Source organism: Symphalangus syndactylus, chromosome 15 (genome assembly GCF_028878055.3).
Source record: "Symphalangus syndactylus isolate Jambi chromosome 15, NHGRI_mSymSyn1-v2.1_pri, whole genome shotgun sequence".
Lineage (NCBI taxonomy): Eukaryota > Metazoa > Chordata > Mammalia > Primates > Hylobatidae > Symphalangus > Symphalangus syndactylus.
In genome coordinates, this window is record NC_072437.2 from 7299443 (window position 1) to 7323964 (window position 24522).

Consider the following 24522-nt stretch of genomic DNA (forward strand, 5'->3'; position numbering starts at 1 on the left):
CTTGGTGTCTTTGCTTCTCAAACGTCAACCTGCACCCAAGATGGGAAGAGGAGTCTGGGAGAAAGGTCCCTGCACATCAGGGTAGCTGTGTCCTCAGGAAAAGCAAAACAAACACACAGGAAGGCCCTCCCTGCACAGTGGGACTCGGTTACCCTGGCCCATCTGGGATAGAGTAGGTGGCACCTAAGTTCTTTTCCTTGGAGGACACCATTCTTTATGTGAATACTTTGTCCAATTATAATGCACATTACACAGAAGCACAGAGTGTGAGTGACGGCAGTGAGTGCCCAGACTGAGAGGCCGTTCCCACCTTCCAGGGTGCCCCATCTCGACTCCTGTGACCATACATTAGTTTTGCCTGCTGTTGAATTTTGTCCAAATAAAAATACACAATATGCGCTTTTTTGGTGTCTGGCTTCTTTCGACATTGTGGCATTTACCCACGTTGTTGCAGTAGGGTGTCTGTTCATTCTTGTTGCTGCGTTATGGTATACATATATGATGAAATATGACTTATTAATAAAGTCTACTCTTAATGGACATTTGGGTTGTTTCCAGTTTGGGGCTAAACTGAACATAAGACAATCAGCATTCTTATACATGTCTTCTAGTGCACACAATACACACTCCTGTTGGACATATTCTTACGAATTGCTTTAATTATGTAGATGTGGACAAATATACACCTGCCAGAAATGCATGCTCCATGGTTTTGTCAGCACTGGATACTGTCTGTCAGTAGAATTTTAGCCATTCTTGTGGATACAGAGTGGTGTCCTGATATGGCTTTAATTGGCATTTCCCAGAGGCAGGAAGCCTTCTGTGTTTAGAGGCTATTCTCTTTTATGAAATGCCTGTTCACATCTTTTGGTTGTTTTTCTACTAGATTCTCCTTTATCTTGTTGGTGTGTAGTTCTCTGTATAAGCTAGAAACAAGTTTCTTATTGGATGTGCATATTGCAAACATCTGCTTCCATACTGTGGCTTTCCGTGTCGATCTCTTCATGGTTCATTTTGATGAAAAGAGTAACTTAACTTTAATGTAGCCCAACTTACTGACCTTTTCCTTTCTGATAATTGCTTTTTTTGATAACTGCTTCCCTTGTGTAAGAAATCTTTTCTTACTCTGAGATAGGTATTTTCCTATGTTTGTCGAGAATAGAGACTATATTACTTTAAAGTTCACATTTACACCTGTGATCTATCTGGAATTAACTTTTGTATATGGTGTGAGGCAGGTATCAGCATTCATAATTTCCCACACAGACAGCCAATCACATCCACTCCTCTTAGTGAGGACGTCCATCCCCCTCCGTGCTACAGTATCACTTAAGAAATAGATTGAGAGACTGCAATGGCCAGGTGTGGTGGCTCATGCCTGTAATCTCAGCACTTTGGGAGATCAAGGCAGGCAGATCACAAGGTCAGGAGATTGAGACCATCCTGGCTAACACGGTGAAACCCCGTCTCTACTAAAAATACAAAAAAATGAGCCAGGCGTGGTGGCGGGCAGTTGTAGTCCCAGCTATGCAGGAGGCTAAGGCAGGAGAATGGCGTGAACCCGGGAGGTGGAGCTTGCAGTGAGCCGAGATAGCACCATTGCACTCCAGCCTGGGTGACAGAGCGAGACTCTACCTCAAAAATAAATAAATAAATAAATAAATAAATAAATAAATAAATACATCAAGAGACTGCAGATGTGTGGTCTGTCTGGATTCGATATTCTGTGCTGCTGCTCTTCTGTTTACACCATCTGTGTTAATCACTGTCACTTTAATAATGTCTTAATATTTGGCAGTATCAGCTTTCAACTTTTTTCTTCAAAGTTGGGTTGACTATTCCTCACCCCTTGCATTTTCATATAAAATGTAAAGGCAGCCTGCCAATGTTCACACCTAAATAAAGAAAAACCTGCTGGAATTTTATTTGGGAATTGCATTCGATCTATATGTTTATTTAGAGAGAATTAACATTGTTATAATACTAATTGTCTTCTAATCTGTGAACTAAAATATTCTTCCATTTATTCATGCTACTTTAATTTTTAGTAGAGATGGGGTTTCACCGTGTTAGCCAGGATGATCTTGATCTCCTGACCTCGTGATCCACACACCTCGTCCTCCCAAAGTGCTGGGATTACAGGCGTGAGCCACTGTGCGGCCACTTTAATTTCTTTCAATAACATTTTGCAGTTTTCTGCTTAGAAGTCTTGCACGTCTTTTATTAGATATGATTTTATTCCTATGTACTCAATTTTGATGTGATTATAAGTGGTATTTATAAATTTCATTTTCCAATTGTACATTGTTCCTGATCTCAGGAGCAAAGCGTTCAATACTTCACCATGAAATGCAGAAAGTGGGGCTCACCTCTGTAAAATTCCAGAATCTGGCTCCCCAAGTCCTGGCTGCCTCTGCAGCCTCTCAATCCCTCAAACATATTTTTAAACAAAATTTTACCCAGGTTTTACAGTTGCTCTTGGTGGAAATATCAGTTGGCTACAAGATACTCTATTACAGCCAGAATGGAAGTAGGTAGCGGGTTTTGAACCTGTTTCCATCTAATAGAAACATTTACATGAATGATGACAAATGTAACCCAGGTCGAAAGGGGTATCCTGGCTCTGAACCAGTTTAGTCTGACCTGAGTCTCCAGCCCCATGCTCTGCAGATGTTCAACCAACTCTCCAAGGTCCCTACAAATGGTGCCGTTGGGCAGGGGTGGTTTCATCTTTGGTTACAATTCCCTACTTCCCCAGAACTTGTGTTCTTCACTCTGTCTAGCTCAACCCTGCCCTGGCCTGCCCTCCACCTTCCACTCCTAGGGGTCCAGCAAGGTGCTTTCCATCGTGGTCATTATCATCATCCTAACAGCGCACAGAGCTTAGGACGCAAGCCAAAGGTTGAGCCAGCCTGTGGGTCTCTACTGTGCACAGACGCCAAGAACACAGCAGGCTGTTAGTCAAGAGGAATTCTTCCAGGATGACACGTTTGCACCTCCCCCAGCCCCTCTCTGCACTGAGATGGACAGGAGGGCCGCTGGACCGTACAGCACTAAGTTCAAGTCTAGCGGTTCCAAACACCAGGGTGCAGACCAGTGCCAGATGGATGCAAGAGAAACATCCGGGAGCTTGCTACAACACGGGTCTTCTCGGGCCACTCCTGGATATTCTGATGTGATGATTTGAGAGTGGGGCTTAGGAATTCACGGTTGTTAAAAGTTCCACTTGGTATCTGAACCCCATGGACTGGATGGGAATAACACAAATAGAGGCTGGGGGTCCTCTGAGAGTCAGGGTCTGGTGGAGGAGGTGGGGGGCCGCCCACTGGCAGCAGCCAGGAGGCAGGAGGAACACAAGAGGAGCAGGATATCGCAGACACCTGGAGAAGAAAGGCGCGAGCTCAGAGGGCTCCTGGGTGAGAGGGCTCCTGGGTGTGCGCCTGCGACACACGCACTCCTGGGGATGCGGGGCCGGTACAGCGCGTCCTTCTGTGGGTGGCTGCTGCCACTCACCCACCCCGCACCTGCCCCCACCATTGCCGTTGCCCTCCATGGAATCAGCCCCAGCTGATGCCCTGGCCTGCTTTATTCTCCTGCCCTCTGTGCCCAGTTACCTGTAGGCAGCTGGCATCTCATGCAAAACTCGTAGGAAAAGCCCCCCAGAGCACAGAGGCACAGGCGGCCTTGGTTGCCCAAGCACATCTGTGATCCCCAAAACCCAACACACTCATAAAGAAATAGCGAAAGAAAAGTGGTATTTAAAATTGTCTTAGAACTCTGGCTGTGAAAAGCAAAGCAACCTAAGTTAACTTATGTATATAAGGAAGGAAGATCAATGACACAATTAAAAGAGAATGGTGGCATCATTCTCATTTCCAAAGACTCCTCTGCGAGCTTCTGCAACACTGGCCAACTGCGAACCCAGAATCAGGCTGGGGTCTGTGGGACTGAGGTGCCTCTGGGCATGGAGAATGGGTCCCTGGAGTTACAGACACGAGTGTCCTCTATAATAACAAAATCCACTAATGTGACCGCAGCCGTGTTGTTTGTGATGCAAAATCCTGACCTGCAGCCATCCTCCACCTGCTGAGGCCAAACATCCCTCAGGCCCCTGCTGTACCACGGAGAGGAAGGCCCCATCGCCCGCCAAACAGACTCCCTACCGAAGGGGCCTCTGCCATTTTAAACGTGTAGAAACTGAGGAACGCAGAAGTGAATGACATACCCAGGGTCAAACAGCTAACAAGTGGGGCGCTGGGGTCTGCCGATCGCTCACACCACAGTAAGACCTTAAAATCGCCATCCTCCAAGGAGCTTCAGACGGAGGGCAGACAACACAGGCGCTCCCTGCAGGACCTGTGCCCACCCGGATCCACGGAGGCGGCCGGCCACGAAGCTGTCCTGGGGGACACTGGAACCGCACCCTCACGGAAGAAAAAGGCAGCAGGCGAAGGAGCCAGGGAGGGGGCCGGAGGAGGGGAGACAGAACCCCTGAGGTATCAGACACCCAGAGCTGCACACCGCAGAGGGGGTTTGAGGCAGAAAATGGCAAAACAGACTGCAGAGCCGGGTGAGGTCAGAGGACCTGGTTTCCCGCCAAAGAAGTCTGTGGCTGCAGGAAATAATTCTGTGGCTTGTAAATATTAAAAACCTCACTGTCAGGATGTCTTACCTGAGTAGGGTCATTTATTAGGGTTTACAGACAGGCCTTAGAGTAAAATATGCACGATTCGTAAGTGCACTACGTGGTAGTTATAGCAGGACACAAACATTAAACGTGAAGCAATGAGGGCGTCAGAGTCACCCAGAGAAGCCGCCCCAGTTTCAACATTTTTCCAAAAGCTGCGGTTGCCCAACTGCGCCCTCGTGTGGTTGGAAGTGAATCTCGCAAGTGTTCCTGTCGGGAATGGTGAGGTCTGCAGGGGGTGCTGCGCGTGGGACACGAACCCTTCCTCCCGAGGGGCTTCACGGGGGCCATGCTCTTCCTCCTTCTCCCGCCCTCCGGTGTGGGCGCCATAGGTCCTTTGCTATCAGGGCGCCCACCCTGACGCCACCGCCCGGGACTGCGGGCCTGCCTTGCCTCAGGCAGGCCTTCCTCACCTCAGATTTGTGGCTCTGCGGCCACAGCAACCCCTAACCTCCGGGGGCTGTCACTCCCCAAGGAAAGTCGGTCCTGAGCTGTGTCCGGGACCCTGAGCACAGACACTGCAACCCCAGGCCTTGTTTTTCTGCTCATGCCAGCGAGACCAGGGCGAGGGCGAGGGCGAGGGTGAGGGCACTCACTCCTCCAGGACGGAGCCAGCATAACCATCGTGCATCCCAATAAGCAGCCATTGGTCATGTGTGAATGAAAATGAGGCTGCCTGGCCGGGCATGGTGGCTCATGCCAGTAATCCCAGCACTTTGGGAGGCTGAGGCGGGTGGATCATTTGAGCCCAGGAGTTCGAGACCAACCTGGGCAACATGGTGAAACCCCATCTCTACAAAAAATACAAAAATTAGCCGGGCGTGGTGGTGTGCACCTGTCATCCCAGCTACTAGGGAGGCTGAAGTGGGAGGATCACCTGAGCTGGGGAGGTTGAGGCTGCAGTGAGCCGAGATTGCACCACTGCATTCCAGCCTGGATGACAGAGCCAGACGCATCTCCAAAAAAAAAAAAAAAAAAAAGAGGCAGCCCTGCCTGCCATGGGCTGGATTTTTAATTTTATTTAGCTTTCATTTTACATTTAAATGGCCACAGGTGGTCAGTAGCTGTTGAATTCAATAGCAGTAACAGAAAAGGACCTGGATAACATGTTTTGGGAGGGCGCAGGGAGAGGACCTCGGGGTAGGTGGTCACCGCGGTGCGTTCAGAACCCAGAGGAAGGAATGGCAGGGCCTCCGCATTTTGTTCATGGAGTCTGCTGCTTCTGAGCACTGCCCTCCAGCTCAGACAGCCGGACAGGGTGCTCAGGTCACCGCAGGGGGGCGACAAGCCAAGCTGGCTCCAGGTGCTCATCTTAGAATCAGCGAGATGGGAGGACGCTCCTCTTGACTGGGAGCCCAATGATTACATTTGTGTTTCTGTTCCGTCCCACGTGCACCCTCCCCATACCATCCACACAAACTGTGCATGCACGTGGTGTGTACGTGTGCAGGTCTGTGGGGGGGTATGCATGCACTTGTGTGTGTGTGTGCGTGTGTGGTTATACACGTGCACATCTGTGTATGTAAGTGCATGAGTGCCTGCGTGTCTGCATCTGTGTGTGTGTGCGTGTGTGTGGCATGCGCAAGCCTGTGTGGGTGCATGTGTGCATCTGTATGTGTACATGCCTCTTATGGGCTGAACGTGACCCCTGTCCCAGCAAGCTGGCTGGTGGATGGGAGTCCCTACCTCCCAAGGAGCTGGGAGCTTTGAGCCAGGCCCATGGAAAGTCAGCGTCATCATCAGCTTCAGTGAATTCCTTCCACACTGCTGCTCCAGCAAGCCCCAGGCTCCCCACCTCATCCCTTCTCTGAGGGCCGCTGCCCTCCTCCCCATCTCCCAGCTCCTCCCTCCACCCTGCATTCTCCCTCCACCCTGCATTCTGGCAGCTCATGAACTCTTTGGCACCCACTTCACAGAAAACACAGCCCTCAGAAAAGGCTCCACAGACCCTGTCTCACCTCCCAGACTGTCCCTACAGCCCCCGACTCCCCGGCACTCTGTCCTGCCCCTGGTGTGTTCGCTGCCCCCAAAGATGCCACTGGCTCCCTCCTGGGGTCTCTGTGACTGTCCCCCCAACCCAAGCTGGCTCCCTCCTGGAGTCTCTGTGACGAACGCTTCCCAGTTTACATTAAGTTCCTTGTCCACAGTGATGCTGCCGCCCCCGCCCTCTGCTTCCCTCATGCTCTCTTTCTCTGTGTCTCCCTGTCTCTGTGTCTCTCTGTCTCTATCTGTCTCTGTCTCTTTCTGTATCTGTCACTGTATCTCTCTGTCACTCTCTGTCTCTGTCTCTCTGTCTCTGTCTCTCTCTGTCTCTGTCTGTCTCTGTCTCTCTCTGTCTGTCTCTGTCTCTCTGTGTCTCTTTCTCACATTGTTTTCACACAGCCCTGCTGCCCTGTACGCCCTCCATAGCTGACATATTGTCTCAGCAACACAATTCTCTCTGTTTATTTGCTGTTGTATTCCCAGTGTGCGCTGACCCCTGAGACTTCTCAGCAAGCAGTGCCTGGACACACAGGTCTGACCGTCTACCTGTGCATCTCCTCCCCAGCCCATGTGGCTCTAAGGGGGCCATACAGGGTCTGGAATCTGCTTGTGGCTGGTCTCCATCGCCTGAGACCTTGGCTCCTACCAAGGCCTGGCCGATGTTGGTTAAATTGTGCTCCATTAGGAGTAGGAAGGGCTACAGGGTTTTCAGAGATCCGAACCTGCCCTCTGATGAACAAGGGCCCACACCTGCGTCGGCGGACACCCGAGGGCCCACACCTGCGTCGGCGGACACCCGAAGGCCCACACCTGCGTCGGCAGACACTGGAGGGCCCACACCTGCGTCGGTGGACACCCGAGGGCCCACACCGGGCTTCAGCAGACACCTGAGGGTCCACATCCGGTGTCCGCGGACACCTGAGTCAGCAAAGCACAAGGTCACCCCCTTCGCCCCGGTAAGTCATCTTTCCAAGGACCAAAAACTTGGTTTATATTAACAGGTGTCCCAAACCATTCCGGGCAAACCTATTTCAGTCTAATATTCCGAAAATGATGAGTATAGTCAGATGTTGTGCTTAAATTGGGACACCTGGCATTTGCATATGAAAACAGAAGGAGAGTTAAAATTAGAATACAACATTCTTTCTAAGTGGGTAGAAGTGATGCTTCGTTTAGAATGTAACAGTTGAAACCCCTTAAAAGCAGCCTTCATGAGAGATTTGTCCATTTAATTTGCATTGACATGTGAAAGAACAGGCCTGGTCAATTTCACTTTTTCCCACTTAACGCGCTGGCTGTGCAGCTGTCTGGAAACTGCGTGCTGAGGAACCGCCTGTGCCAGGGTCTCGCCCACCTTCTCCTGGAAGAAAAGGTCCAAGCTCCGCTCCCTCACTTGGTCTCCCAGGGATGTCCCGGGACCGAGCCGCAATGCTCCGCGTCTCCAGCAGAGGGCAGCCCCGCCCCCACCGTGGGAAGAGGGTCCCTGCAGAGGGTACTTCCCCAGGGCACAGCACCCTCAGGGCGCCGTGGGCAGGTCTCCTGCTTGTCACGAGCCTGGCAAATTTGCTCGCCAGGGATGCAGAGACTTCCTCTGGGACGGCCCCCTCCGCCAAGCTGCACCTGCAAGGCTTGCGGGGACCCTGGTTTTATCTGCAGAGGCCGTGCTTGACCCCCACGTTTTTAACACACTCTGCACTTCTCAAGAAGGCATCCCTTAGATGCCCTTAGGAAGAAGAGTTCCCTTAGAAATGTGTCAAGAATTGTTCACTCTCTCTGGAAGGACACGCTCAATGGCAACACCCTGGAGGCACGGGGTCCCCACAGCACGCCTGCGGCCCCTGTGCTCACAGAAATCCAGCGGGGCTACCGTGGCTGCTGCACCCTAGGACGCTGAGACAGCCAGGGGACAGGTGGCTCTTACAGGCCCGCAGCTTCCCTTCTGTGGGTCCTTCTGATCAGGGCACACGGGCGTCCTCCCAAATTCACACGGGTTGGGTTTTGTTATCAAAGAGTTTTATTTCCAGATAGAAATGGAGCATTGGGTCTGACACTGACGAGACCTACCTGGGAAGAAAGGAAACGTGGGTAGAATGCACGCATACACTCGCGCTCATACACACCCCACGCACCCCACACATGCCACACTCACCCCACACACCCCACACATGCCACACACACCCCACACATGCCACACACACCCCACACAGGCCACACACACCCCACACTCACCCCACACACACCACGCACCCCCCACACACCACGCACCCCCCACACACCACAGGCTCACATTACACACACACCACACACTCAGACACGCCACACGTTCACACTACACATACCACACACTGACCCCACACACTCAGACACCCACACTGAGTCCGCTGGGGGAAACAGCTCCACGGTCAGCAGTGCTGCTCACGGCTGAACGAAGCCGGCATTTCCAGGATCTGATTAAGAGCGTTTGGTGATACAAAGGCCTCTTTCCACTTTTTATTATCTAAGTGTGACCAGAAAACCTGAGTTTCCATACACAGGCGAACAGTGGGGATCCACGGAGCTGCCTCTGAGCATCCTGGGGCCCACATGTCCACAGCAGGGACTGGGCCTGCGCTCCGGCCACCTTCAGCCAGACCAGGCTGTGCGACTCAGAGACGCGCAATCTACAGAGATGGCTGAGTGAGTCTTGTCCCGTGGGAGTCTGGACCCATCTGAGATTCCTGGATCTCAGGAGAAGCAGACAGACAAGTGGGGCAGCAGCAAGGAGGCCATGGAAGGTTCCAGAACATCGGATAAACAGAGGCTTGCACACATGAACACGTGCCGCCTACCACACTCTTATGGCCTCGATGGGTGGCCTCTGAGTGCTGCAGATTCTAGACAAATCTCAAGAAAAGGGATGTGGGTAGCTAAGGAACTCCGCAGATTCTAGAAAAATCTCGAGAAAAGGGATGTGGGTAGCTAAGGGACTCCATGAAGTTTCTAAGACAAAAGAGACGGGAAGGTTCAACAAACAGGAGGCACCCCAGCTCATGGCTCCAAGTAGCAAGCACTGACAACAGCCCTGACTTCTGAGAATGAGTCTGACCAGTCAGCATTCAGTGTGGACACCACAGAATCTCATTTAGCCCCATGCCAGGAGGTGCCATCAGGGGGTGGATGTACCTGTCAGGCCGGCCATCCCCTGGGACACAGGCCCTTCCTCCCGTGCAGGTGACAAAGGCCTGGAGGCTTGGAGATCACCGCCCTCCCCAGGACACCCCTCTGGCCACAGCACACCTGCAGCCTACGTCCTCAGGGTATGGCCATGTGGTCTGAGCCTTCGGGTGCTCCCCTGCCTAGCCATCCACTTTCTCCAGCCATCACTGCGTTATTAAGCCTCATCTATAACATGGGCTTCATAACTGCCTTCCTGCCACAGTGTGGCTGAGAACCAGGGAGGAATGTGTGGAAACCACCTGCAGCATCACAGCCTTGCCCCACCAAGCCGGTCCCATCAGCCCCTCAGGGAGCTCGGCCACTCGGCCCGAGACCCAGCCCCTCCTCTGTGCACTCAGCTCAGCCAGCAGAGCCTGGCGCATGGTGGGTGCAAGATTCTCACAAAAGACAAGAGACTGAGGTCAAAACCACAAACCCAACACAGTGATTTGGGGCTACCAGGACACCGCCACGTCCAGGGCTTTGACTATAGTCAGTCACGAGCCCCCTTCTTTCTGCCCCACCAAGACGTCCTGCCCCTGACAGGCTCACAGGTGAGGCTCCCCGCTCCGCCAGCTCCCACCTCAACCTGCCAACTGGACAGAGGTGCCCACCGCTCTCCCTCTCCTCGAGGCGTGACTGCAGAGGCTGGCTGCTGCCACCTGGTGGTTGCGTGGTATTTATCAGGGGATCAGTGTGCCGTTTTCCAGGTCAGGCCCACGCGCGGAGCTCTGTTACCAGGCGCAGTGCGCCGTTGTCTTTAAAAGACTGAAGAATGAAGGAGAACCTTCACGGTAACGGCCGCGGCTGCACTTTCACGCCGACGGTCAAACATCTCCTCTGTGTTTTGAGGGATACAGATGCCATATTTAAGGATATTTCTGTTTTTACTTGGTGTGTGTTCACTACACCCCGAATGGAAGCAGCAACTACACTGTCTGGTGTGAGGCTGACATTCTCAGCAACTTCCTGGAGGCTGGGATGAGCACATCAGATGCGAGACCCCCGCGGCGTCCCCCCCAAGTCAGCCTGCAGCTCACCGGCCTGACGCTGCTCTCCTGCCGGCCTCTAGGGAGACACAGAACTGGGCTCCCTACCTTTTCAGAGGACGGGGACTCAGCTCTGCCTGGAACAAAACAAAAAACTGCAGCCCGAGGGAGCCATTTTTGCTAACCGGATTTTCTGGTACCTCTGGGGTCAGTTCTCTCCTGGAAAAGGCAGGAGGCGGCCACGCCCCCGGGGCCTGACCACGCCACAGAGAGGCCACGTGGACAGGCTCTGCTCCCATGAGCATCAGGCCCCGGGCAGACGGCCCCCTCGGCATAAAGAACACAGAACCCCTCACACTACAGAGCTCTGCTGATGGAACAGGCACGCGCAGTGACAGTTTACGCGGGAGAACAGCAGCGCCCAGGCTAAATCAGATCCCGACTGCTGAGCAACTGGGCCTCCAGGTGGTAACACAGGAAAGAACGGCAGCTTGGGAGCGGAAAAGCTGGATTCCGACCCCAGATCAGATCCGAGGCAGACTCCTGAGCTCCTTGGAGCCATGCTGACAAAGCTCTAACCCCTCAGCAAATGCCACGGGGAGAGGCCCTAATTCATCCTGCAGTCACAGGGACCCCACCATGGTGAAACCTCACAGAGACTCTGCCCCGACCCACAATGTCTGCCGGGCTCTGAGTGCACCTACCTGGGGATGCTGGTGAGGTAGGTCATGACATTCTGGAACTCCTTGTCCGGAATCTCGCTGAAGGCCGGGTAGTCAGGGAAGGTGATAACCGGGCTTCCGTCCTGCCCCCGCCCACCTGGGGAGAGACCAGAGGCAGACCCTTAGCCGAGGGCTCCACGCCCCCGACGGCTCCACAGATGTCGGCCTGTTTTCATCAGCACCCAGCATTTCAGTTAAAACTAAGGCATGTTCTTCATTGTTACATAATTTTTATTTGAAAGAAATGTGTGCTGCTTGAAGAAAATATTTGGAAAGTACACAAAAGTGAAATGAATTTAGACACTCGTTATTTTGGCCACCATGAGACAGCTACCGTGACAATTCAGCATGTTTCCTTCCAAGCCTTTTTCTATGGGCTTTTTTAACCTTGTTGAGATGATACTGCATAGAGAAGCTTGTCTCCTGCCTCCTTCCTGACACTGAGAATAAACTGTTTCCATGCTTTTAAACAATGTAACCATTATTTTAAATATTGCATAATATTCCACATACGCATGTGCGCTAATAACCTGCCTAACTGTACTGTTTGTGGGTATCGTCTAGCTTCTCTGACATTGGCGCCTTTTAAGCAATGCAATTCCAAAGGGCTCCATTCGAACGTTGACTTTGGAGTCACATAGGCTGGGCTCCAGGTCTGCCTGCTGGAGCCGGCCACTGACCCTGCCACGCTGCCTTGGCCGGACGGAGTCCATTTCTCTCCCCTGAGCCTGGGTCTGGCCTTGCGATCTGTTTTGCCCACAGGACTCAGCGGAAGTCAGCTTGGGACTCAGGACACTGCAGCTGCCCTCTTATGCCCTGTAGTCATTGGGCAGGCGGTCCCATGGCCCTGCATCCACCTGCTCTGAGGAGGCCCAGCACCCAGGGTTGAGGGTGGGCTTTGCGAAAGGGCAGGGAGGTGGAGGTGCGGGACTGCAGCCCCCAGGCCCTTCCAGCCCAGCCCCCATGAGGACACAGCTGAGCGAAGGACCCAGACAGTGCCCCGTGGAGTGAGGAACCACCTGGCCGAGCCCTTTTGGAACTCCTGAGCCACTAAATGAAGAATAAATCTGTAAAATAGGGCTTTTCAAGCTAACTAAGTTTAGGGTAGCTTTTTATGGAGAACAGATAATGGTGGGTTCGCCGCCCCTCATCCACGTCCTCACTGAGAAGACCAAGGGTGCACACAGCCTACGACAACTGCAGCTTTGTCTCTTAACAGCGACAGTCCCCCGCCGCCTTGCGTCCCCTACAGCCACCGCCTCCAGCTTCCGGAACTTCTGCTTCTGGGTCTTGGCCAAGCCCAGCCACGCCAGGCAGGGTGGCTTTACCATCCAGTGATCCCGGGACTGTGGGCGTCTCCTCAGCACAGGGCTCCGTGGCCTTCTCCCGAGAGCCCGTCCAGCCCTTGTCGGCACCCCTCAATGGGACATGACTCATTATCTGATACGATTGTTCTCACTTCGGCCAGGGTGTCACACAAGCATATCTTTTCTCCCTAGCTCCTTCCTAACCTCCTTTGAGGGCTCATGCCTCCAGCGCATCCCAGCTGCCGAGTCTGTTAGAGGGCTGAGCCGAGGCGCGTCCACACACCTGGACAGCCCCCTTCACCTGGATCCCTGCAATGCTGGATTCTAAGCAACCCCCAATGGGAAGGCGGCTGCAGGGTCTGGCTCCACTGTGCTCTGAGGACTTCGGTCCTCTGAACTCTCCCAGCCCTTCAGGGCTCTTGACCTCTGCCCCCTCCTCTGGTGGCACACAATGCCCCATGCAGTGCTCAACAGAACGTGCTTGTCACTCACTCACAAACCTTTCATCATTGTTAATTCTCACTTCCTCTTGGAAAATTCCTCAGATCCCAACGATAAGAGGCCGTGGAGTGAACACTGCAGCCCTGTGTCCTCCTGTGTGAGTACGACAAGCCTCCCCTCAGCCGCCGCCGCGGTGGGGGCTCAAAGCCCCCTGGGATGTGGCTCACGCACGTCTCCGCTTCACGCAGCACCTACCACGATGATCAGGAGCTTGTGGCAACTTTTCAGTCGCCATTAAAGGTAAGAGTGTTCTGCTGGGACAAGGCGAGGCGAGCCGCACGCCCCAGCTACAAGGTGGATCGTGGAAACGGTCGCAGCCTGTGCCTGCCTTTCCTTTCCCTGAAACAGGGCCTAAGGGGAAACGTTCAGGGGCCAGAAGCTTCCAGTACTGCCCAGAAGCCTATGTGTGTGCAGTGACGCCGACGGCAGCTGGGGGCGGACCCTGCCTGTGTGTGAGACCCCCTGCGTCCCTGTGCAAATGGGCGTGGGCCATGGCATGAGGACCCCTGGCCGGCGGGGGTGGGTGGGAGGGAGAAGCTGCTCCTTGGGGGACACTGGCTGTGGAGGGCCCAGCTAGGAAGAGGAGCAGATGCAACGAGATCCCCTCATGCCCAAACGTGGAGGCAGCCTGGGAGCTTGGAGTGGACAGTGGACACAGAGGTGGACAGTGGCTCCCTCTCAGCACTGGCTGGCCCACCCACAGCATGGAGGTGGCATCTGGGAGCTGCTGCCTCACTGGAACCACAGAGACCGGGGACCCCCAGAGGCCGCCTGAGCCACAGGGTTGAGGGTGCAGTCAGCAGGGCAGCCTTCGGGCAGGAGCTATCCACAGGAAGGCCTGGGAGCCTCCAGCTGCCCAGGGGAGAGGATGGGGGCCAGGTGACCTGAAGCTGAAATCGCCCGGGAGCCTGACCTGGGCCGCACAGCCTGGTTCAGTTGGTAGCTGGTGCTGGTCTCAAGCTGCTACTACCCTGGGTGTCTCTGAACTCTCTGTGCTCCACCGCAGCCTCAATGGAAAGCAAAGACCCTGTTCTTTCTTCCCAAGTCAGGAGTGGAAATCCCAGTCTGTCCACTGAGATTGAAAAGCAGGTGCCAAAGCTCCCAGTACCTGCAGGTTATGAGGCAGCAAAACACCGCTGGACACGGAGCTGGGGGCACAGCCCCTCTCTGGAGAAACCTCCCCACCCAGGCGGGCAGTGCCAGGACCTGGGGCCAATGGCACCAAGAACAGGCTCTACTTCTGCATCTGCACCCGGCCTAGTAACTGGAGGCCGACTGAACGCCGCAGAGGACAGAGGGCTCCGAAGCTCCTCTGTGGTTCAGAACAGCACCCTGTCCACACAGCACCAGGGGCAGCCTCCGGTCCCCACCCACGTCCAAAAACCACTGTCCTGGCTGAGACCCGTCACACCTGCACATGAACTCTCACACCCAAGCAACTGGGCCTGCATCCACTCGCTGGGGCAGAAGGCAGGTGCAACTCCCTCTCATCCCCGTCACCAGAAAGAAGTGTGTTTCCTGCGGGATCTGCTTTAGTGTGAGATACACACTCAGTTTAATACACACACAGCTACACAAAGCTACCTATACACACATACATGTACATATACACACATACAGTTACACACACAGCTACTTATAAACAGACATACACAGCTATACACAGATACATATCTACACCTACAGCTAGACACACACCTACACACACGTGTATATACAGCTACACATGCATGTGGATGTATAGGTATGTATATGTACATACATGTACAAACATACACGCCTATACATACACACATGGATATACACAACTACACATACACAGCTACTATACAGATACACAGCTATACATACACACACATACACATCTACAAATACACACATATACACATACACAGCTACACATGCACACACATACACACTACACACACACACACATACACATACACACATATACCCATACATATACACACTATACATACATCTAAACATACATAGCTCCACATTCACACGCACACACACTATACATACACACATCTACACATACACACATCTACACACATACACTGTTATGGACTGGATATTTGTCTTTCCCCGAATTCATGTGTTGAAATGCTGACCCCCAAGGAGACAGTGCTGGGAGGTGGGGCCCGTGGGAGGTGAGGAGGCCGTGGGAGTGGGGCTCCCGTGAATGGGATTCTGTGGGCTTGCTCTGCTCGCCTGGCCACATGAGGACAGTGAGAAGGTGGCAGTCTGTAAATCAGGAAGTGAGCCCTCACCAGGCAGCACATCTGCCGGTGCCTTCATCCGGGACTTCCTGCCCCAGAACCAAGAGAAATAAACTCCTGTGGCTTAAACCACTCAGTCACAGCAAGCAGCCTGAGCTGAGACACACAGGTAGATACACACACGCACACACATCCTGGGCAGGAGGCGTGTGTGACGGCCAAGCTGGGTGACCAAGGACTCACACGTGTGTCCTTTGTTTTCTCCATGGACATGCTGTGTCTTAGGGACACCCTCTTGTGTGATGCATTGGCCCAAACATGGCTTTAGAAACTCATCCGCATGAGCTGCTTAGGAATGAAAGCATTCCTGTGGTTAATTTACTATGACATCTGTATCCTAAGTTAACTGTCGGGTAGAAAAATCTTAAAATAAGAACTAAATAAAAACTTCCTCCTGCCAGTGTGGAAATGACATCAAGAAGGCATCACAGTCTGAAACTAGACACTACTTAGCCACACGGAACTCCTACCTGGACAGGATGCCTTTGTCAACACCACTCGTTTATGGCTCACATTTTCACACAGGTTGTTGTTGGTCTGTCTGGGCGGCCATAACAAACCACCATAGGCCGGGAGGCCCAAACAACAGAAATTGATCTCACAGCTCTGGCCAGGTAAGTCCAAGATCAAGGCGCCCATAGACTTGGTGTCTGGTGACGGTGGCTTCCCCATTCAGAGGCCTCCCTGAGGTATGGCCACGCTGCGGAAGGAGGTCTGGTCTCTTCAGCCCCTTATAAAGGCACTGATCCCACCTGGGAACTCCACCTTCATGAACTAATCTCCTCCCAAAGGCCTCACCTCCCCAAACATCACCTCCGGGGTTAGGGTTTCAACATCTGAATTTGGAGGGACACATGTATCCCATAGCGACTGGTTTGAGGTCCTGCAACCATCGGATTCCCTGAAGCAGGTCCAGAAAGGAGCACACGCAACTCCGCCCAAACCTAACGGGATTCCTGTCTCCATCTCATGACTTTGATTCTCCGCAGAACACCCAGGGCCACCCCAGTGACCTTCTGTCCATTTCTGTTTCTCTCCAGCAAGGGAAAAACCCCACGGGCAGGGAACGTCTGTCTGTCTGTGGCTGAAGCCTGGGTGTCAAAAAGCCGTCGGCCTCAGGGAGTGCAGGATCGGATGGGTCCTCACAGGCTGGAGCAGCCATCGGGCCTTGGTGAGTGTAGACTGCGCTTGGGGTCTAGTGGCTGGAGGCTCAGACCATGTGCCAGGAAGATTCCAGGTCCTTCCCCACTTCGAATCCCTCTCTCAGGGCTGCCCAGGCAGGTGCCATGCTGGAGCCCCACAGCTCACCTGAGAAGTGCGGCTCAGCTGCATAAACACTTAATCCTTAGGACGAGACGTAAGCTGGGACCAAAACCGAAATGGGGTGGGGGAAGGGGCAAGGCAGGAGGGGGCTTGTCCAGCGAGCGCTTGGGGAAGGTGAGGAAAGGAGAGGAGACGAAGGTCTCCAGAGTTCTTCCCGGGAGGAGAACACAGGCCAGGGGGAGGGTCTCCTAAGTCTGACCTGTCTCCACACGCCTGAGGCTGCCTGGACATGGGATGGAACAATCCTGTCTAATCCAGGTCCCTGGATGGCTGATGGCTGCCTCTGACCATGCCACATTCCCGTAAAAGCAAAACGAAATTCCCAAGAGCCAGCTGGGCAGTGGGAGGGGGGCCGCCGTCCGCGACAGGGAGTGAGACACACAGCGCTGGCGGCCTCTGCGTTCCGGGCACAGCCTCCATTTCAGCTTCGTGGTTTTCACCGGTGGCAAGTCTGTTCTCAGCGTTTTTCACTTCAGATCGTAAGTTCCTCAGTGGTAAATTCTCCTGCCCCGTTTTTAGCTCTTGCTGATGGTCGGCAAGTTGAAGCATCTTTTCTAGGATGACACGAGGACTGAGTTCTGAGCCCACGACCTCCTCGGGGCCTGCTCCGACCGCCACGCCAGGAGACGCGCCATTGCCTCTGGGTTTGGAGCACCCATGCACCCCCCCAACCCTCAGCCTTCAGTAAGAAAGAGTCAAGCGGCTGACTCACGGGAGGCAGCTCTGCCTGGAAGGACAAGAATAATCAAGAATTTACATGTAGGATATTTCCTGATTTTACACCCAATTCCTTGTTCCTCAAATCTCAGAAAACGAGAGGGGACAGTAGGCTGGCAGGTCTCATAGCTTCAGGGTCAAGCGAAGGGCTTTTGGGGCAGATGTCACTGTGAGTAGAGGGCGTGGATTATGAGGGACACAGGCTGAACTGGGAGCTGCTGTCTGCGGATGACAGACAGAGTCCAGGTGTGATTTCCGCAGCTCGTCCTGACTTTGGGCGGCAACGTACACAGGAGTCTGGAGCCCCCGAGGTTTACACAGCCCTTGCTTGGCCGCCTTTCAAAAGCTGCCTCATTTGGATCCAGGACCTGGACAGAGCTGTAGGGTTCTGCGTGGCACCTGTGCGTCTACAGACAACGGAGGCAGAAGAGAGGGGACCACACATGTCACAGGGGCAGCCCTGGCTCCACGGCAGACAGCACAGGGCTGGTGCGAACGTCCGCAGTGAGGGGAGTCAGCAGGGCAAGTGGAAAGAAACGCGGTCTCCTCTTGAAAGGGAAAATTCGGAGCCGCTCCTTCCTGACATCTTTAGTTTTTTGCTCTGGCCCTTCATGGAAGCCATTCTAGGCATCCAAAGACCAGGAAATTAAGCGAAAGTCCATGGAACAGGCTGCAGCGTCGACCTGTGGGCTCCAGCCACCATGAGGGGCCTCACCCAGCTGGGCCCCAGCGCCACAGTGGTCAGTGTGCAGGAGTGGCGGGCGGGGGAGTCTGTGTTTCCTTTGATGGAGCGAGACAGGGAGAGCGAGTCCCGTGGGTGATGCTGGGGCGGGAGGGGAGCCCCACTTGGGGGCAGCCGTCAAGACAGCAAACCTCTGAGCCAGATTTACCCTGAGTGCAAGGTGGCCCCTGAAAGGCACATCCACTCCCTGTCCCAGAAGCCTGTAAATGTGACTTTGTTTGGAAAAGTCTTTGCAGCAGAGGTAACAAAGTTTTCAGAATGAGACCATAATGGATTACACGGGGGGCCCTAAATCTCGTGACGGGCGTCCTGGGAGAAAGGCAGAGGGGCTTTGAGGCAGAAGAGGAGACGCCGACGTACGGGTGAGGCGGCTGCATGAAGACGCCAAGGGACACCAAGGAACACCTGCGTCCCCGAAGCAGGAGGAGCCTCGGGAAGGGGCACAGCCCCACAGAACCTGAGAGACGAGCCCCAGTTGTTTCGGTTCCCCAGTGCATGGCCTTTGTCATGAGGACACAGAAGGGGGCTTCATGGCAGGAACTCGGAGTACAGGCGCAGCCTCAGGACACATCTGTGCTGGATGCAGTGAGGAGGGGATGGGGCGATTGGAGACCCACACACCCGAGGCTGCCACAGACTTCATCCAAATCCGCGCACATCTGCAGAAGCGCCAGCCGACACTGATCCGTCTCAGACGTGGTACTGCTGCTACGACCTGGATCCCGAGAACAGCGTGGCATGCCCAGGGTCCCACCCCAGATGGGCCCATGGTCGAGCCCTCAGTACATGGCTCTGAGGCTGGGTGCGCCTCTAGAAGCCGGGAGGCAGCCGTGAACAAGCCCAGCCCTCAGGAGGGACCCACGCCACACACAGGAGGACGCGAGGTGGTGTAACGAAGGGGGCAGAGCAGAGCGCAGGTGAGGAGGGAGAGGGCATGGCAGAGGGCGTGCCTCTAAGCAAGGGCCTGAGGGGCCGGGCCAGCCACGAGCCCTGCAGAAGAAATTCCCTGCACGGAGAGGGCCTGCTATGCAAAGGCCCCGAGGTTGGTGGGAGGCAGGGGGATGGGGAGGCAGCCTGCCTCCAGGGGGTGGGCAGGAGACGAGGCAGGGGCAGCAGTACCACAGGGGACTCCAGCTTATATTCCAGGAGGGAGAGGAGCTGACGGAGGCTTTGGTGTGGTTCCCAAGACCATGGACGCTCAGGCACTTATCAGCTTGCGGGTCTCTGCTCAGGGTCTCTGGGCCCACGTGGAGGGGTTGCCGGGCTGTGATCTGAGCCCAGTCTCTCCAGCTCCCCCAGGGGCTTGGCAGAGCTCTGCCCCCAGCTGCAGTGTTGAGGCCCTGGGTTCCTAGCGGCTGCCCATGGGGCGGCTCTTGTCCTGGTCACGTGGCCTCTGCCTCCTTCAGGGCCACACAGAGAACCCCCCGTGTCAAATCCCTCTTGCACCTGGGATCTCTCATGCCAGGAAGAGCCCCATCTCTTCTAAGGGCTTAGCTGATTGGGTCAGGCCCACCAAGGAAGATATTAAAGTTAGCAGATTTGGGGCCTTAAATTCTGCAAAATCCCCTCACAGAGCTCCTGGGCTGGCGTCTGAGGAACGATCGAGAAAAGGTGGGTGGCTGGGGCCGTCCTGGGACTCTGCCCTCCCAGGCACCGCTGGGGTGGGGGCACTGCCTGGCAACTGGAGGAAGGTCAAGGCTGGAGGCCCAGGTCGGGGCCCTCCTGGTGGCAAAGCTGTGAGCCTCTTTGGGGTTGTGAAAGGGGCGGGGAGAGGCTGGGGATGCAGGAGGAACCGGCAGAAACCACGGCGCCTCTCCTGAGTCATCACCACGCCTGGTCCCCAACACAGGGCATTGGAGCCCTTGTCCCCTGGGAGTTTTCCATTCTCCAGAGACCCCCTGCTTTCTCTCCTTCCCCATCCTGGGCCGCTTGGTCATGGGAAGCCGGGGCCGAGTCACTGCACAGCTCTCCTCCTCCTCTGGCCATCGTGGCTGTCTCTTCGATTCTGGTCTCAGAAAACTCACCAGCTGCACCTCGCAGTCAGCCTCCCTCAGACCCCAAGGCCTGGCCTGGGGTGCTGGCTGGCTCTGTAGGTGCAGGTGCGGGATGGATGCCCCACCGTGCCAGCCATGGATTGGGGGATGGGATGCTGATGGGAATGCAGAGGGGCAGAGGCTGAGCTCTCAAGAGCACTGCGTCCTCGGCATCGGGGCACCTTCCTCGGCATCAGGGCACCCTCCTCGGCATCAGGGCACCCTCCTCAGTATCAGGGCACCCTCCTCAGCATCGGGGCACCCTCCTCAGCATCGGGGCACCCTCCTCGGTATCAGGGCACTCTCCTCAGCATTGGGGCACCCTCCTCGGCATCGAGGCACCCTCCTCGGTATCAGGGCACTCTCCTCAGCATTGGGGCACCCTCCTCGGCATCGGGGCACCCTGATGGCCCAGGGCATCCTCCTCGGCACTGGGGCACCCTCCTTGGCATCGGGGCACCCTGATGGTCCAGGGCGCCCTCCTCGGCATCGGGGCACCCTCCTCGGCATCGGGGCACCCTGATGGCCCAGGGTGGGCACACATGTGCATGGTTTTTTTCCTGACGGGTCCTGTTGGGCAGATTTGTTCACATAAGAACGGCATCTGCACAGCTCGGGGCCACTGCAGGTGCCCTTGCTGCACCCACACAGGGGTGCTGGGAGCCTCACTATGTCCCCATGGCTGCAGGCACCACCTCCACAGGTGTGCCAGACCCAGGGCTGGAGGCCAAAGTGGACAGAGGCGTGGCCTGGGAGGTGCCCAGATGCAGCAGGAACTGGGGGTTCACTGAGGCCTATGGGCTCGGCCACCCACACACCACTCCATCTGTCCCTGGAGGCTGCCGTCAGGGGTGCCCAGGCCACATCCCCTGGGGACCCTGACCCTCCTCCGCCCACCCCCTCCCAGTGGCCCTGTGCCAACTGGCATGGAGCTGCCCACTTCACAGAGTTGGGGAGAGCTGCCAGGTCACAGGTCAGACCCAAGGCAGTGAATACATAGCCTCTCGCATGACCCTTCCCAGCTCCAGCCCAGGCCAGGCCATGGGGGCTGCTCAGCCCACACCCGGCCCCAGACCCCTCCCTCTCCACACCATCCCGGCTTCTGGAACTCACCGGACAGGTAAGCAAAGCGCTTCTTCAGCTGGTCCTGGATGTCGGCAGCACAGAGCGGGACGATGTCCTGGTGCATGATTTCATCTGCACGGAAAGAGCAGACGGCACGTGTCAGTCCCAGGAAGCTGCCTCGCCCTGCAAGTGCCCACCCGATCCCACGCGGAGCTGGCACATCCACAGGCACCTACAGGAGCGGCGTCACGTGGCTGGAAAAAGGCTTTTCAGTTTCCAATACGTGGAGGCCTTTGTTTCTCAGCACACAAAAGCTGTGTGTTGAGTGATTCACCATCAGTTTTGAAAGTGTGGTATAAGAGGTTCAGAGAGAGGGATTGAGAGACAGAGAGAGGGAGGGACAAAGAGAGAGACCTGGACAGAGAGGAGGCGGGGGAGCAGTGGGAGAGGGCTCGGTTCTGGCTCCTCAGATAAATACGCTTTGGTCTGAGTCCCACCCACATCGGGGAAGATGTTCAGGCGACCCCTGCCCCGCACCTGTTGCAGGTGCAGTAACTTGTGGCCCATGAGGAAAACTTGGCCACGGAATGGGCCACTGCCTCCGCACACAGGGGACCCTTGGGGGTCTGTGCCACATCCCTGGTCTCACCATTAGACAGACACAAATGCAGCATGGCAACAGCAGGGTCGACCCCCGCACCCATCCCCCCACCCAGCAGTTTCCAGATGGGTCTGGACGCACTGCAGCACCTGCAGCCACCGGGCCAGCACTGGCTGGAAGCATGGGGGGAGCACTAGGCCAGCACCAGCCGGGAGCACACGGTTAGCACCAGCTAGGAGCATGGGGCCAGCAAGATCCTCCAGGGAAAGCTATGTGGACTGACAGGCTGGTGGTCTCCGCCACAGAGCGGCTGCCAGGCCACTGTGCCTGGGGGACACTGACCACTGACCACGGAGCAGACACGATTTCTGGCCAATGCTCTCATCATATAGCCACATTTGCAGTCTTGAACATCCACACAATTTCTCTCTAAAAGATGCAGGACTCATGCTGATGACCTGAGAATGGCTTAAACGCTCAATTTTTCCACACCTGAGGACCCAGGCCACTAACAGCCTGAAGATATGGGACAGAGGTATTTGTACCTGGAAATTCCCAGCAGAGGCTGCAAGATAATATCTACCTGGCATCAGACTTAAATCTTGCTCTTCCAGTCTTGCAGACAAACAAGTGTAAACATGGGACGCAGTGGAACACAAAGGGGCCCCTCCTGGGCCGTGCTGGCTGCGGCCCTGCCAGCTGCGGGACTACTTTGCCTCCGAGCCAGAGACAACCCTGGTGTTGGGGGGGAAGCGGCGGTGCCACGGTGTCACGGGACCTGCCAGAGCCAAGCAGATGTCAAGGCCCTTCCGCAGAGCCTTGCAGGGCGAGCTCAGGGCACAGATCCTTTCCCAGTACGCAAGCACATCTCAGCGATGGCTTCTTTTGTGGGAGAAAGAAACAGTCAAGCAGTAAAGCGTGAAATACTATTTTATGCTCCTGGCAAGGTGACTTCCACTGGCACACACCTCTCTGGAATGTGTGTCTGGTGAAGCCAATGGCAGCCTAGACTGCGCAGTTGGACGTTCAGATTTTACAGTAAGTTTTTCTCTCTCACCAGGAGTGACTGTAACCCGCGAGGAAACCAGGAGGCACCATCCTCAAATCCAACAACTGCTCACCCCAGGAGAAGCACATCGCTGACACGGAGCACAGGGGAAGGGTCTCCCTGGAGTTTTGAGAAACTCTGGGGGCTACAAAAAAGACTGTGGATACTGTGAGCTGGCAGGTTCATCACGGGGGGGATGGTTTGGACAGGGGGGGTGCCAATTGGACAGGTGATGGCTGCAGGATGCTGGCGACCCAGGCTCACTAGGGCCACAAATGGGGAAGCATCAACCCATGTCTGTGGCTCCCTCTCCGCACCTCAACTTCCAGACGCAACTTCCAGACGGCATCGATGTGGACACTTCCACCATGACTCCCTGACTCCATTCTGGCAGCTCTGAGAGGCGGCGTGTTTGCCTGTTCCCTACGAGCTCGGGCGTTCCTGACCCGGCTCTGGACCTCACCGGCGCCTGCTCTGGGGCCCTGCTGACAGCAGATGTCTTTCCTGTGTGTTAGAGATGGAGGGACACCACCTGCCGTCCCTCCACGTTCTGAGAGAGTGGTGCATGTAGGTGTGAAGCTGCCTCTGGCACAGGCTGCCCACTGTAGCCTCCTCGTCCACCCCTCCAGGGGCTGCCACACACTCAGAGTTCCTCGGATGGGCAAGGTCCGGGCCTGCGGCCCTTGCTCGGCTGCTCCTCTTGTGGCCAGTCTGACCCCACTCAATTTCCTATTGAGATGCCACCTCAGAGAGGCCTTTCTCCACCTCCTCGCCAGACAGGGCCCCTCACGGCAGCCTGCACTCTCCATGGGCGCCCACAAGCCCCCACTCAAAGCTGCAGGGACCATGCCCAGGTTCCCCACCCTCCCCACAGGGCCTGGCCCAGCAGCTGCCCCTGCTAACGTAGCGGAGGAAGGGAGGGGGTGCCTTCCCAGAGCATCCTGTGGAATCCAGTGCCAAGGCCCCAACCCCTCACAGGCGGGTTCCCACTCTCTGGGCATCACAGGCCCATAGGGGGCAAAGCAACGCCTGTCCACCATCTGCACTGCAGTGTCCACTGTCCACACTGCCTGTCCACCGTCCACACCGCCTGTCCATCGTCTGCACTGCAGTGTCCACCATCCACACTGCCTGTCCATCATCTGCACTGCAGTGTCCACCATCCACACCGCCTGTCCATCATCTGCACTGCAGTGTCCACCATCCACACTGCCTGTCCATCATCTGCACTGCAGTGTCCACCGTCCACACCGCCTGTCCATCATCTGCACTGCAGTGTCCACCATCCACACTGCCTGTCCATCATCTGCACTGCAGTGTCCAC

At 55.4% G+C, this 24522-nt stretch overlaps 1 protein-coding gene across 29 annotated transcripts in view; it reads right to left on the reverse strand.

The window, feature by feature from the left end:
* Positions 1-24522, reverse strand: part of MCF2L (MCF.2 cell line derived transforming sequence like) — a 204822-nt gene that overhangs the window by 55883 nt on the left and 124417 nt on the right. For all 29 annotated transcript variants that reach the window (XR_010115889.1, XM_055245320.2, XM_055245319.2 and 26 more), the window contains 2 exons: positions 21598-21681; positions 11559-11673 (listed from right to left, as the gene is read on the reverse strand). Coding sequence is in view for 28 of the 29 variants with exons in the window: in XM_055245320.2 (XP_055101295.2) it covers positions 11559-11673; positions 21598-21681 (199 nt within the window). In the remaining variant the exon portion in view is untranslated. The remainder of the gene's footprint in view (positions 1-11558; positions 11674-21597; positions 21682-24522) is intronic.